At 35.7% G+C, this 14,877-nt stretch overlaps 1 protein-coding gene across 1 annotated transcript in view; it reads right to left on the reverse strand.

The window, feature by feature from the left end:
* MTREX (Mtr4 exosome RNA helicase) overlaps positions 1-14,877 on the reverse strand; it is a 116,217-nt gene that overhangs the window by 26,856 nt on the left and 74,484 nt on the right. The window contains exons 19-21 of the mRNA XM_008532402.2: positions 11,559-11,687; positions 2,794-2,904; positions 808-996 (exon numbers count right to left, since the gene is read on the reverse strand). Of these exons, the coding sequence (XP_008530624.1) occupies positions 808-996; positions 2,794-2,904; positions 11,559-11,687 (429 nt within the window). The remainder of the gene's footprint in view (positions 1-807; positions 997-2,793; positions 2,905-11,558; positions 11,688-14,877) is intronic.

A 14,877-nucleotide genomic window follows, 5' to 3' on the forward strand; every position in this document is an offset into this window, starting at 1 on the left:
AGTAAGAGTGTAAAGTGGTGCAGCCACTTTGGAAACCAATTTGGAAGTTTCTCAAAAAGTTAAACACAGAATTACTATATGACCCCCCAATTCTACCCATGTGAAATGAAAACATATGTCCACACAAAAATTTGTATGCAAATGTTCACAGCAGCATTATTCTTCATAGCCAAAAAGTAGAAAGACCCCAAATGTGCATCAACTGATGAATGGTTAAAAAAAAATGTGGTATATATAAATGGAATATTTTTCTGCCATAAAAAGGAATAAAGTACTAATTCATCCTACAATATAGATGAACCTTGAAGACATTATACTAAGTGGAAGAAGGCAGACACAAAAGGCTACATACTGTATGATGTTATTTAAATGAAATCTCCAGAGCAGGCAAATCCAGAGGCAGAAAGTAGATACATAGTTGCCAGGGGCTGGAGGGTGAAGCATATTGGGAGTGACTGCTAACTGGTATGAGGTTTCTTTTGGGGGTGATAAAAATGTTCTGGAATTCGATGGTGGTTATGGCTGCAGATATCTGTGAATATTAAAAACTACTGAATGGTATGCTCTAAAAGGGTGAATGCTATGCTATGTGAGTTGTATCTCAATAAAAGAGTAAAAAACTGGGAAAAAAAAAGGAATATATCAAATCCTACAGTAAAATGATCTTCATCTTGTCTTGCTGGTAAGAGTAGATAGCTTAAAACACAGCTAGACATTTCTTAATACGAAAAGAAAATGAAAAACATATATTCATTTATTTAGTGAAATACATAGAATTCTACAATAAAAAGTAAGTTTCTGCCATACCTGTGCTTTTTTTTCACAAAGTGTATACACAGTTTCCAAATTGGGATCATTGTGAAGTGGATGAGAATACATTCGATGCTCAAAAGCCTCTACTTTCTGGATGACTTTTTTCAGCCCTTGATCTTGAATGCCCATATCATCAATAGGATCTAATAAGGGAACACCATCAGGAAAACGTTTCTGAACTTCCTGAAACAAAAGATTTAAAATTCATTTTTCATCTTATAGACAAAATTAGTTAAGACTAAACTAAATCAGCCTTTCTTCTAGGGGGCCAGCCCCATGGCCAAGTGGTTAAGTCTGTGCTCTCTGCTTTGGTGACCCAGGGTTTTGCTGGTTCAGATCCTGGGTGGGGACCTAGTAGCACTCATCAAGCCATGCTGAGGTGGCATCCCACACAGCAGACCCAGAAGGACCTACAACTAGAATATACAACTATGTACCGGGGGCTTTAGAGAGAAGAAGAAGAAAAAAAAGATTGGCAACAGATGTTAGCTCAGGTGCCAAACTTTAAGGAAAAAAAAATTTCCTGTTTTTTTCCTATGCACATAGATGTAAAAATAAAAAGGACGCCACATATATAATTTCGTCTTTCCTACTTAAAATGGAGTGCATTTTCCCATTGCATTTGTTTTTGAAAACTCCTTTTGAATCATTGTACTATGATTTACTGATATAGAGAGATAATTTACTAATAATTCTAGTACTTAGAGTTCAATAATCCGGGATGTGGCACAACTTATTGATAAACTCATTACTGTATATTTAGATTGTAACTTCTTCTCATCATTAATAATCCTGTATCAAACATCTCTTAAGTGTAAATTGTTTTCAATTTTCTGATTCTTTCCTTGGGGCTGATTCCTAGGGAGGGCACTACTGAATTAAAAGATACAAACTTTTTAAAGAGTCCAGATCCCTGTCACTAAACTTTTTTTTACATTTAACTGTTAAGTACAGTGAGGGATAGCTCACTGGAGGCTGCTATCCCTGTGGGAGACTTCCAGGGTCTTAGATAGGCCTTAAAGGCAAGATAGGATTTGGCTAGTTAGGAATTTTTTAAAAAAAGGTTATCCACATAAAAATTTTGTAAAACTGCCCAAGAGATGTATTCATTTCAGGAAACCCACCCACGGACCACAATTAAAAATTCCTACCCTACAATGAAAGCATCCTGCTTATGTATGCTTGTTTTCTCAGATTCCAGCCTTCACTGAATTGTAAATGCTATTCAAATGCTTACTGACTAAATAACAAAGTCTCTCTTTTTTTTTTTCCTGCTGGGAAATAAAATTTCCTAGAAAGTCATAATTTTTCCTATTGAAAATAAAACTAGGGGCTGGCCCCACGGCTGTGTTTAAGTTCGCGTGCTCCTCTTCAGTGGCCCAGGGTTTCAATGGTTCGGATGCTGGGCACAAACATGGCACCGCTCATCAGGCCATGTTGAGGTGGCATCCCGCATGCCACTACTGGAAGGACCCACAACTAAAAAAAAATATACAACTATATGCTGGGGGGATTTGGGGAGAAAAAGCAAAAAAAAAAAAAAAAAAGGAAGAAGATTGGCAAGAGTTGTTAGCTCAGGTGCCAATCTTTAAAAAAAAAGGAAAACTATTTCATCCATTTATTAACTATAATAAAAAATGGTTAAAAGTCCGGCACATGATTTTATGCACAAAATTTTCCAAAGCCTATAGTTATCTTCACTCAACAAATAGGTGAACATATTCAGCATATAATAGTGGCCACGTTTTCCTTTGTGAACCCTCCTTTAGTAACCCACTTTGTTGGTAGATTGAGAGAGGGAACAATCTACAGGTAGATCTGAGGTCACTATTTTTATTAAAAAGAACTGCTACTATTGGTAGTACTTATAGTTTTTCTGAAAGAAAGCAATGTATTTAAATGCATTTCAGTTGCCTCATTATAAATCCTATTTATATTTACATAAAATTTATATTCAATTTATAAAATTAACGTGTATACCTGTATTGATTTTAAAACACTCTGTCTATTGTCCATTGGTCGAAGGTCTTTAGGAATGTAAAGCCTAACACTGCTGATAGCAGACAGGAGATGCACCAAAACTGGAACAACCTATCAACAAAAAGTTATATATACATTACAATTAAAATTGCACACTTTCAAATTCTGCCATTTCCTAAATTTAGCTTGAATCCTTAAAAGGAACCTATATTAAAAACATATGACAGGTATAATAAGTAGATAATAATCATTGTGGAAACTTACATCTTAGTAGGGACTATATTTAAAAACTAATTCAAACCCCTTAATAACAGGCAAATAAAAAATAAGTGATTCCCTCAATACAGAATCCATACTTTATTCACTTTTGTGTCCTCAGTATTTGGCACTTGTTGAATACCTAAAAGTACTATAGCACTACAGAGGAAAGAAAGACTCCTATTTGGGTTTAGACAGCCAAGTACAGTTCACGTAAGCTATGGATGGGCCAGAATGAAGAGATGGAAAAAAGATTTCAAGCAGAGAAAACAGTATATACTCTATTAGACAATCTTCAAGATCACCCATCTTCAAACTTTCTTCCATCCTTTCTCTGGACAAGAATACTCTTCCCTCATCATCAAATATGCTATTTTGCTTTCTTTAAATTCAGAGGGCCTCTATAAACTGAAGAGAGGTTAACATTTTCTCAGGTCCAAATTCACGAGTATACTGCTCTCCTATGACCACCTTTACTCTGATCACCACTGAAAAAACAACTGTCATTCGTTTTCTGCTAACAAACATATTCATAGTGCTTTACTGAACAAAATGGCACAGTGGTTAAGCATGGGTGCCAAAGTCAAGACTGCCTGGGTTCAATTTAGTCTTCAGCTAATTGTGTGACCATAAGCAAGTCACCTAGCACTTTTAAGCTTCAATTTCCCCATTTTAAAAATGGGGATAAAATTATAGCTATCTCATTAAACTGTTGTGAGAATTAAATGAGACAATGCATGTAAAATACTTTAAAATAGTGCCTAACCACCTTTTAAAAATACTATTTAGTGTAATAAATATTTGTCAACAAATCTTCATATACCAGTGTTAAAACAGCAGAAATCATACTGAAATACCAAAGAGAAAAGGTAGATAATTAAGTGTTAATAAGTGAGACAGATGGAGACTGAAAAAATGGAGAACATGCACTGTTTAAAGTGGACAAGTACAACTTTCTATTTGAAAACTGAAAAAAATAATGCAATAAACTGTCCACTGTATTCTCTCAATTAGATTTTCCCGACTGTTAATAGTTTGCCATATGTGCCTTTATCCCTCTCTAGATAAGTTTTTGAGGGGTTCTTTGGGGGTGTTTTTTCTTTCTTTCTGTCGTTCTTTTTCTTCCTCTTCTTTTAACCATTTGAAATTAATTTGCAGACAACAGGTTACTTCACCTCACCAGCAAACACTTCAGCAGGTATCTTTTAAGATCAAGCACATTCTCCTGCATAGTCACAATATTATGAGCTCATAAAAATTTAACAATAGAATATCATTTAACATACAGTCCATATTAAAATTTCCTCAACTGACTCAATAATGTCCTTTATAGATCACTATTTCTACTGCCGCGACTATAGTTATGTGCTGCACTAGGACGTTTTGGTCAATGACAGACCACATATACAACGGTGGTCCCATAGAATAGGATCACATAACATGGGTGTGTAGTAGGTTATATCATCTAGGTTTGTAAAAGTACCACAGGGGAGGAAGAAATTTTCCTCTATCCTTCTAGGTTCTTCTGGCTAGTCAAAGAATTAAACTGACATGAGACAGATTAACAGGAGAAAAACAAACAAAAGTTTAATAACATGTATACCTGGGAGAAAGCCAGGAAAGCAAGTAACTCGTCAAAATGGCCAAAGCCCTCACCTTAAATACCATCCTTAGCTAAAGATGAAAGAAGACATTGGGGGTGGGGAGAGTCAGAGACTTCAAAGGGAAGGAAGTCAATTCACAGGTAGTTGAAAAGGAGCACAGTTTGAAAAACATGTGTTTGGGCACACAGAAACAGAACAACACAAGGGGAGCCCAACAAACAGGCTTTTCTAGGTTCCTCTCTGTCTAGACTAGTTTATGTTATGCTAAGGTGGCAGCTCACTTCCTGAGACAGGTTTGTATATCTGAATTCTTTTAGGCAGTTCATGGGGACGTAACAAGAAAAACTCAGCCTTTTGTTTCTTAAAAATAATCAACCTCAAATAGTCCTTATGTAAAAGAGACTCATTTTGGGATGGCAAATTTTGTTCCCCTTCAGTACATGCTATGATGTTCGCACAACAACAAAATTGCCTAATGACATTTATCAGAACATATCCCCGTCATTAAGCTACGCATGATGACTGTGCTACTTTTGGATCCTGTATCCAACCAAGGACCATTTATTGCATTTAACTGTCAAGTCTCTTTAGTCTTCTTTAATCTAGAATACTACTCACCTTTTTTGTTCTTTTATGATACTGACATTTTCATATAATTTCAAATTTACAGAAAAGTTACAAGAATAGGATAAAGAGCTCTCATATAACTTTATTCAGATTCACCAATTATTTACATTTTGTCCCATTTACTTTATCATTCTCTCTCTCTCTCTCTACACACACACACATACACACTCACATGTCCACAGTATAAGTATTAAAAGGGGGAAATTTAACGATGATATAATGACATTATCTAATCTGCAGTCCATATTTAAATTTCATCGACTTTCCCAATAATGCCTTTTATACCATCTTCCTTTGTCCCCCACCACTTCACAGATCCAAACCAGGATCATACATTGAATTTAGCTGTAATATTTCTTTATTCTCCTTTAATCTGAAACAGTTCCTCAGTTTTTCTGTGACTCTCAAGACAGTGACATTTTTTAATACTATAGGCTATTCTGTAGAATGACCCACAATTTGGGTTTGTCTAATCATGAAGAATCATCATATTCAGGTTATGCATTTTTGGCAGAAGTGATTTTTTTCCCCTTCTCAGTCCATTGGTCAACATCACTGGTAACAGTACTTTTGATCCCTTAATTAAAGTGGTATCTGCTAGCATTCTCTACTGTAAAGTTACTACTTCCCCCTTTCAATTAGTAACAAATTTGTGGGGAGATTCTTTAGAGAATTTGTTTTTTTTTTTATTGGCACCTGGGCTAACAACTGTTGCCTATCTTTTTTTTTTTCCTGCTTTATCTCCCCAAACCCCGCTGTACACAGTTGTATATCTTAGTTGCAGGTCCTTCTAGTTGTGGGATGTGGGACGCCGCCTCAACGTGGCCTGATGAGCGGTGCCATGTCCGCGCCCAGGATCCGAACCCTGGGCCGCCGCAGCGGAGTGCGTGAACTTAACCACTCGGCCACGGAGCCGGCCCCGAGAATTTGTAAATATCCTATTCCCCATTAAACTTTCAACTCACGAGTTTTAGCATTCACAGATTATTCTTGCCTGAGTCAATTAGTATTTGAGGTAGTTGCCTAATGGTGACTTTCCTAATATCACTATTCCTTTCACATTTTATCTATCTATCCTTCTATCTATCTATCTACCTACTATCTCAGTCTGGACTGGTAGATTCTTATTTCATTTACACTTTATTATTATCCTTTACTATCATTATTTTTATTCTCAAACCGTCAAATTCATTTTTAAAGAAGACATTATGTGGGCTGAAGTGGCTTTTGAACCACCAGTTTGTGATCTATGCAAATCCTAGATGCACTGTCTGGCTGGAAAAAGACGAGTCAGGACATGAAAAATAATCAATAATGTACTAAGCAGCCAACACTCAAAGGGAGAGATGCACAAGTTTTCTACACTGAGGTACATGTACATAATCCAAAATGGCAGAAAAATAAAAAATAATTCACTTGGCTTTAGAGAGCAAGTATACGCTTTTTGTACTTGCAGCTGAATTCATTACGCACAAGTACTTGAGAATTTCCTTAAAAACAGAATAAACATTCTCTGCGAAGACTTGATTGAGAAGAAAAACAAACTGTCCAATTTCTAACACTGCTTACATAATAAGCTCCATTCAAGAAACAGTCAACTAACTCTCACATTAACAAGAAAGAGACTACAAAGGCTCTTCTACAAGTACAGGAAAGGGAGATCCTAAGACTTAAGTTTTGTAAATGAGAAGTTAAATGTTTAAAAGCCAACTGAATAGTTGCCATGAAATTATAAATCTCTACACTCACAGGGATTTTACTTTTTGCTGAGGAAGATGTGCCCTGAGCTAACATCTGCTGCCAATCTTCCTCTTTTTGTATGTGAGCTGCAGTCACAGCACGGCCACTGACAGATGAGTGGTATAGGTACGCGTCCCAGAAATGAACCCAGGCTGCTGAAGGGGAGTGCACTAAACTTAACCACTAGCCCACTGGGGCTGGCCCAATTTAAAAACATATCACAATATTTGCACGGAGCAGTTTATTCAACTTTCTAAACCTAATAACCTTTATAAAGTAAATTAGAATTCAGGTTCACCATGATGCAACACTGGTCTATACAAATCCAAATAATTATGAGGGCAATTATTAGAAACTTGTTAGAATATCAATAGGAGCAAGTATTTTTATTCTTAGACCTTTTGAAACTTTGCAAGCTAGCCATAAATCAATTTCCCCTTTTAAGATAAGCAAATGATAAGGCAGATAATATCAGAAGTCAGTAAGTTTTAAGCCAATACATTCTGTGAATTTCAAGCAATGTCATTTCTTCAAATCAAGACTATTAGCTGAACACAATTTTTGAATTTTTTATCCAAACCAGAAAGATGTTTTCTAAAGCAAATGAATTTCAATCAAGTCAGACAAAACTTAAACTGATACTAAATTTTAGATTTTTAAAAACTGAATTTGTGTCTTGATCTAAGTTAAAAGCTGATGTAATAATCTACTGAATGTACTAGATATTTTCTCTACGTTTATTCAGAAGAATGTCAGTGAAAACAGAGGAGTAAGAACCTCCAAAAACTCCATAAAAGCATTGAGAACACTGGCAAAAAGGGTCAAAGTCAAGTTCTTCAGAACTCTGAAAATTAACCAACAACTTACAGCAATCTAAGGAGAGTTTAGCTTTAAGGTGTTTTAACTTACCTTCATCTCTCCTCCTCTACCCACTCTACAGTAGCCTTCAAAACCAACAGCCTACAATCACAGTGAAAATTAGTCTAGTAGCCACTGGAGGGGACAAAGCAGGGTTAGAACTACTTCAAAATCCCATTCCCAGAGAAGTGTCATTATTTCACCTGTCTAGTGGTCCCTAGAAGACTCCATTCACAAGGCTGTCTTTATTTGACCTGACTTCGGGCTTGCCCAGAGTAAACAACCTTTTTGCTGGGGGCATTTGTTGAAAATAGAAGAGGCAACTGTTTAACATCATGGCTTCCTGAGATGGTGGATAACAGGGCAAATAGATTAACCGAAAAGCTTAAAAAGAAAAGCTGGGAAGTAAAATGTTCATAGGGGAATCTGAAAGGCTCTGACACATTCCTAGGAATCTAGAAGGCCACATGCATGTGTAGGGCTGTGCTCATGCTCAAGAAAGAACTGAGAAGGCCCTAATAAGCTCTCACTTCTGGCTGACCTTGAGACTGTGTACACAAGAAGTGAAGGCCAAGGTAGTGTTGTCAACTGCCTGGCTGAGTGTTTAAAGGAATACTGCAATATGCCTGCAGAGCACCTCAGCAAAGACTGGTAAACTTAACAGTTCTGGGCATTTAAGGAAGTCTCTGTTTAATTATTAGCTGACTACTAAGGTAACCAAGCAGAGACTTTAGCAGCCATACACAACAAAAAGTACAGGTTTAACAGAATCAATTCAGAAAAGTCCACTAAACAAACAAGCAAGCAAACAAACAACAAATAGCAACATAAATAAACTCTGGGCGGGGTATCTGATTTCTCAAGTTGCCACGTGATATCAACTAAAATGTGCAGCAGTGTTCAACAAAAAAATTACAAGCGTGTATAAAAACAACAAAGTGTGGTCTATACACAGGCAAAAACAGCAGTCAATAGAAACTGTCCCGGAGGAAGTCCACACATTGGACTTAATAGCCAGAGTTTAAATCAGCTATTTTAAACATGTTCAAAGTCTACCCCCGCCGCAAAAATCCGATTTCAATTTGTAATAAATAGTATACTTTTGATGCAAACTTTAAGTGACAAAACAACTAAATCTCATTCCATCACAACTATTAAGGGGTATCCTGATTCTCCAACAGTTGTCATATATGATAAGTGTATAGTTGTAACCTGTAATGTGCTATTTTATGTCCTTTTATAGATGTTTTTATCTAATGCTGAATGATTCTAGTAAGTTCTTTGCCTAGGGAAACAAAACAGAAATCACTTATCTAGACCCTATATTTATGGTCTTCATTCCCTGACACCAAGTCTCATTTAACTCTCATGAAGAGGCTGTGATAGGGGCAGTGGTTACACATACTTGAAGCTGGCAACGCAACAATGACAAAATTGCAAGCAATCTTTAGAATACACTGTCTAAAGTGTTAATCTCTACTAATGAACTGTAATCCAGAGCTGGCTATATTCTAAGCCATTTTATTTTCCTGGAAAAAAGTTCAAGAGTATTTATTTCATAGTTAAAAGGAAAAGTCACTTTAGAAAGTAGTCTTGTACAAAGGCTAATAAAAAGCTAAATTTGGTGTTATACAGACTCAGAGTTAGAGAAGTGAAAGATAACTATGGAAATTCTACTTCCTCCTCATATCTCATGCAAAGGAAGTCTGGTCCAAACCTTCCCTGAATAGTGCTACATAGTCACTGCAGTTGAGAAATGAGATTTTCTTATAAACTGCCTCTGGAAGTATTTCCCTATATCCAAGATTCCTATTCAAAATATTAATTTACAAAAGCAAACGATATTATCTATATATTCTGTTTCTAAAGATAACAGTCCTCCTCTCTGTTTTATTCTTACACCTATGTCATTCAACCATACAGAAGAGAACCTGGGAGTTCTTTTTAAAGAGGGATGCTTCATGTTCTGCACATGTTGCTTCCTCTGCTGGGAATGCAATTCTTGTCTGAAAAAATTCTAATATTTCTAGAAGTTTGTTCAAATCTCACTACTTCTTTTATAAAGCTTTCTTTACTAATCCTCCCTCCAAACACACCCATCCTACCTCTAGAGATTTATCTCTGATGTTCATCTAGCTCTTTGAACACAAAATGCTCTCCCCGTTAAGCTGTAAACCTCTTGATGTCAAAGACTATATACATAATTTATGCTAACACATCTCCCCCTTAATTTCTTTAGCAGCACATGCTGAAATCAACTGAATAAAAAATGTAATAGGAGTAGAGGAAAGACACTCAGTTTGCCCAGGGTCCAGTGAAGCCTTCACAGTAGAAGCTGTCTATTAAACTGAACCAAATCATGATTATTAAGTACTGCAAAGCTTCTCAGTATCTTTAAGTAAAACAGGCCCAGCTGCTAGGCTTACCAAAATTTGGGCCTAGAATGGAGACAGACAGCAGACAAGTTTCACCTAAAATGCTAATTCCAATGAATCAGTCATTACATCATTTTCTTTGAAAAAGAGTCTAGGCTTTCAGTGTGAAAGAGTTCCATGACTTATTATCAATGTTTCCCATGAGAGAAGGAGAATGTTGGGATGTGTGCCACATATTTGCCATTCCAAGCTGCAATAACTTCAAAGGTCCCTTTGGGTACATGAATATATGCCCAACTGTGGGAGTTTTCGCCTCATTTATAGTTAAGCAGTCAGTTGGTAAAATAAACATTGGGGGGGGGGAACCCTACAAGTTTCAATGGTGGTGGAATTCAGGAGGAGAATAAATTAGAAGATTGAGGACCAGAGACCAAAGGCTAGCTGGTGTTTACAATTATAAATAACTATACTTTTAAACCATTATTTAAAAATGTTTAATAATGAACAGTCTTCTTAAATACTGCCAACTCTGAATCTCATAGTTATCAATTGATCCAAAGAGGTAGCCTATGAAGTTGCAGTGGCAGATTTTACTTTCTACAAACAAAAGCTTATCATAACAAATACCATTACAATGACATTTCCTAAAAGACCTAGCCAATATGCCACATACTTAAAGCAATGTTTAAAAATAACAAAATTCCAGTATGATATTAGCCTTCAAATAGATACTTGGAATGTCTACAAGAAGATTTTACCTACAATTATTTTAAAATAAAATAAAACAGGAGACATTTAAGAAATATGGGTATCTCATGTAGCAATCTGAATGTTTTGCATTTCATTAAAAGCACAAGTAAATTAAATGATTTTAACTAAGGAAACTTGGGTAGGAATTTTTCATTATCAAAACACTGCTTCAATTGTCATTTTCACAGGAATATAATAAACAGCACGGATGGAATAAAACTGTAAAATTATTTGGCCACAAAAATGATGAAACATCTTTTTAGCCCAGATAAAATCCAGCTTCATGGAAAAATTTATATTATTAAATTCTCTTTATCTTTCACCTTGTCATTATTTACCACGCCCATAATTTGGTAAAAGAGAAAGAGAGCTTAAATCTCATTAATCATCCTACCGATATTTTAGATGGCTTTAACACACCTTAAAATACCTTGAAAACTTTCAATTTAGAAATCCTGACAGTATGTTCATTATAATCACAATCAGGAAATTTAGTGATTATAAATAATTCACAAAATATCTGAAATCCAAAGATAAAAAATAAAGTACAAACCTGCATCTCTCCTTTCTCATCTGGTTTAGCTGGTTTTGCAGCCTCAGTAGCTGAATTTTTCAGGCTCTCTTTGCTACAGCGCAGAAGTACTTCTACTACATATAAAGGATCCAGTTCACCAGAATTAGGCTAGAAAAACAAGATAATAGGTATTAATTCTTAAAAATTGGCCCACAAATTTTAAATTCCATATATACAGGGACTATATTCTCAGCATTTAGCATTATGACTGGCACATACTATACAGTAAATGTTTATTTCGTGAAATGAGAGCTGTCTCTCTTCATGCTTCAACATGCTTCAATGGAAGAGAAAACAGAAATTACTTGATACTTATGTATTTGAATAGTATGATCACAGTTGACAGTGACATAAAATGCCACTTTAAGTTTCGAATGGTCAGTTTATAATTTTATTTAATTATACTAGAATTAGAAAAATAAACTAAAAGAAATGATCAGTATTAGAAAATGAATCTGTATCTTCAAATCACTCTAATTAAACAACATGAAAAATATACTGAGAGTAGATCATTTTATTGCTTAGTGGCACCTCTATAACGTGGTTTTCATATCATTTTATTAAGTTTTTTATATTCTGTAATAAAAACGTGATCCTCAAGAACTAATCACATCTTCTGCACTATGACAATTTATGTTTGAGAGCAGTGTCTTTCAAATAGTAACAGAAGACTTTTTTCATTAGTAAAGAATTTCTCTCTACTCTTTAATATCTGAATGATTTCTTCTGTATAAAATAGATAAAAGGGAAGTCATTTTGATTGAGGGGGGAACACGGCAAAGAAGTGAGTGCTTGGTCACCCCCTCAACACAGCTCCTGTTCAAAAATGAAAAACTGTCAAGAAATGACAATGAATCCATACCCACAGTCTATTTCTGCAATAAACTACCAATCGTTTAACAATAAAATCTATTTCCAAATACAAACCAAAAATACAATCATAATTATCTTATATCACTCAGTTCAAATTTCCTCGAAGAAAGCATAAGCTCCATTTCCAATCCAAAAGGAAAACTAGTTTTTTTCCTCAGCATACATTTTTGCAAAATGTTATTTTTAGTTTCAAACCATCATTCAACTTGCTATTGACACAAAGCAAAGCTGTATAGTATTTTCAATTAGATCTGTATCTGCAAAGATTACGCATATGTATAGCTTAGTCAATATAAAATGAGTTTCATAAATAATGAGATAAGTAAATAGTTATGACCAACTGCCAACTCTTCCATGTGGTAAATGATTATAAAGAGAATTACTAACTATTATATTTAGCTTTCCAGAGGGGAAAGAACCCTCTGAGTAAGATGCATTCAATATTTGATGAATTAACTCCAAAGTGTTAAGAGGACGTGACAGTATTTGGACAAAAATAACAAGATTTATGAACAATCTAGATAATCTAGAACTAGAATGTGGCCAAATAATCCAGAACTTTGTTGTTGGATTTAATTCCAATTCTGTAGATTTTATTTGTAAATTTAACATTCTCATTCTATAAGATACAACAATCACAGAAATGACTATTAGAACTCAGGCGTATCTTAATCATCTCTTTGTAGAGTTACCAAAGCCACTTACAATAACATTACAGAACTGTCCTCAAGTGTTACTAAGAAAACACACTCAAAAGCCTTCTTCATTGCAAAATTAGATGAAAACTTGCTGTTAAAAATATCTCCTAAGATTGTAAAATTTTTCTCAAGGAACTTCTTCTAGTTCTGTACTCTGATAAAGATGATCAACAGTGTCATCCTTCACATAAGAGAAAATAGTTAACTAAATGTTCTATTTGGCTTTCCAATGATTGTTTTAGCATAACTTCTTTAAACTTTTGCTCATATGTTCTAATTTTTAACTTCTTTATCACATAATTGAACTTTCTTTTTCCTAACTTCTCTTCATTCCTTTTAAAACGTGGCTGATATCTTACTATAAAGGGAAATTACCAGATTAAAATATAATTTTGATAATCTCAAGATTGTAGAAAGGAAAGAAACAAGATGAAATAAGTATTGACAATTACATTTTTCTCTTTTTAAAGTGCTTCAAACTATTTTCTTCATTGGTATCTATTTACCCTCTCTCTAGCTAACACTCTTGGCTACAAAAATCTTTGAATTAGTATCTGACCTAGATTATGAAATCAATAAAAACATACTTCACATTTTTAGTAAACAAATGTAAGCAGGTCAGTGGAAAAATCATTTTCATCATCAATTTAAGCAGAAAAAAATGAATGTATTCCTCTCTATTCCCCATCCCATCTCTGCCTAAAAGAACTCTCAACAACTGACACCACTTTTATACATGGATTAAGGACCAACAGAGGCAAATAATTAAGAAACCTGTTCACAGTGTGTGTGCATGTGTGAATGTGTGTGTAATTATGTTAGGCATAGTTTTTCTCCCTTAAAAATGTAAAACCTGAGATCAACTACCAGCATGACAACATGGGGAGCTCCACAAACCAGTTCCCCAGAAAAACTGGAGAGAATTATAAAAACTCAACCATTTAAATGGTTCTGGAAATGGTTCCAAGGGCATATAGCAAGTGAAGAAACATCTATTCAAGGAAATGTACTAAATTCAGTAAGAACGCAAGAGTCTGTGATACCCAAACCAAGACTACGCCCCTCCTCGCTCCTAACTCAGACAGAAACTGCAGACTGGTGAAGCCAAGAACAGGGCTCCTTCTCCCAGAAGCAATCAGTTAGAGGTCTACTTTCCCAGGAGGCGCAAGATGTCAGTATTTCTTATCCCGCTTCTACCTACCTGTTGCTCAGTCTAAGTTCTGGGCAATTGAGGCTGAGATGTGGGGCTCCCTTCTTCTGCCCAGCCCCCAGTGGTTGGCCAGAGGCTATATCTAGGGTGTAGTGCTGCTGAGAATACTGGGGCTCAACTGCCCTTGTCCTGGCTTATAAGGCATTGGTTCCATGCTGGGAGAGGCAAACTGACGAGACTTGAGGCTACCACCTCCATGCTCTACCTAGCCCTTAGGTCTTAAAGCAGGAGTGCTGCTCAGAGAGAATTGTGCCATTGTCCCCACATCAAACTTTAGAACCTTGGCGCAGAGATTTTACCAGGGCGGAGAAGCAGGCCTTAAAACAGACAGCTCTTAATATCTTCCCAAAGAGAGTGACCTCATTTGCAATCAAGTCTGGGGAAGTTCAAGTCTAAGAGCACACTCAAAAATAGTGAAGGGAGTGGCGGAAGACAATTGGGAAGAGATCTGCAGAATCACTGGAGATATAGACTAAAAATGTGGGTCAGCTAGTTTGCGGGACAGAATCTAGGGCAA

The sequence above is a fragment of the Equus przewalskii genome, chromosome 20 (assembly GCF_037783145.1).
Source record: "Equus przewalskii isolate Varuska chromosome 20, EquPr2, whole genome shotgun sequence".
Taxonomy (NCBI): domain Eukaryota; kingdom Metazoa; phylum Chordata; class Mammalia; order Perissodactyla; family Equidae; genus Equus; species Equus przewalskii.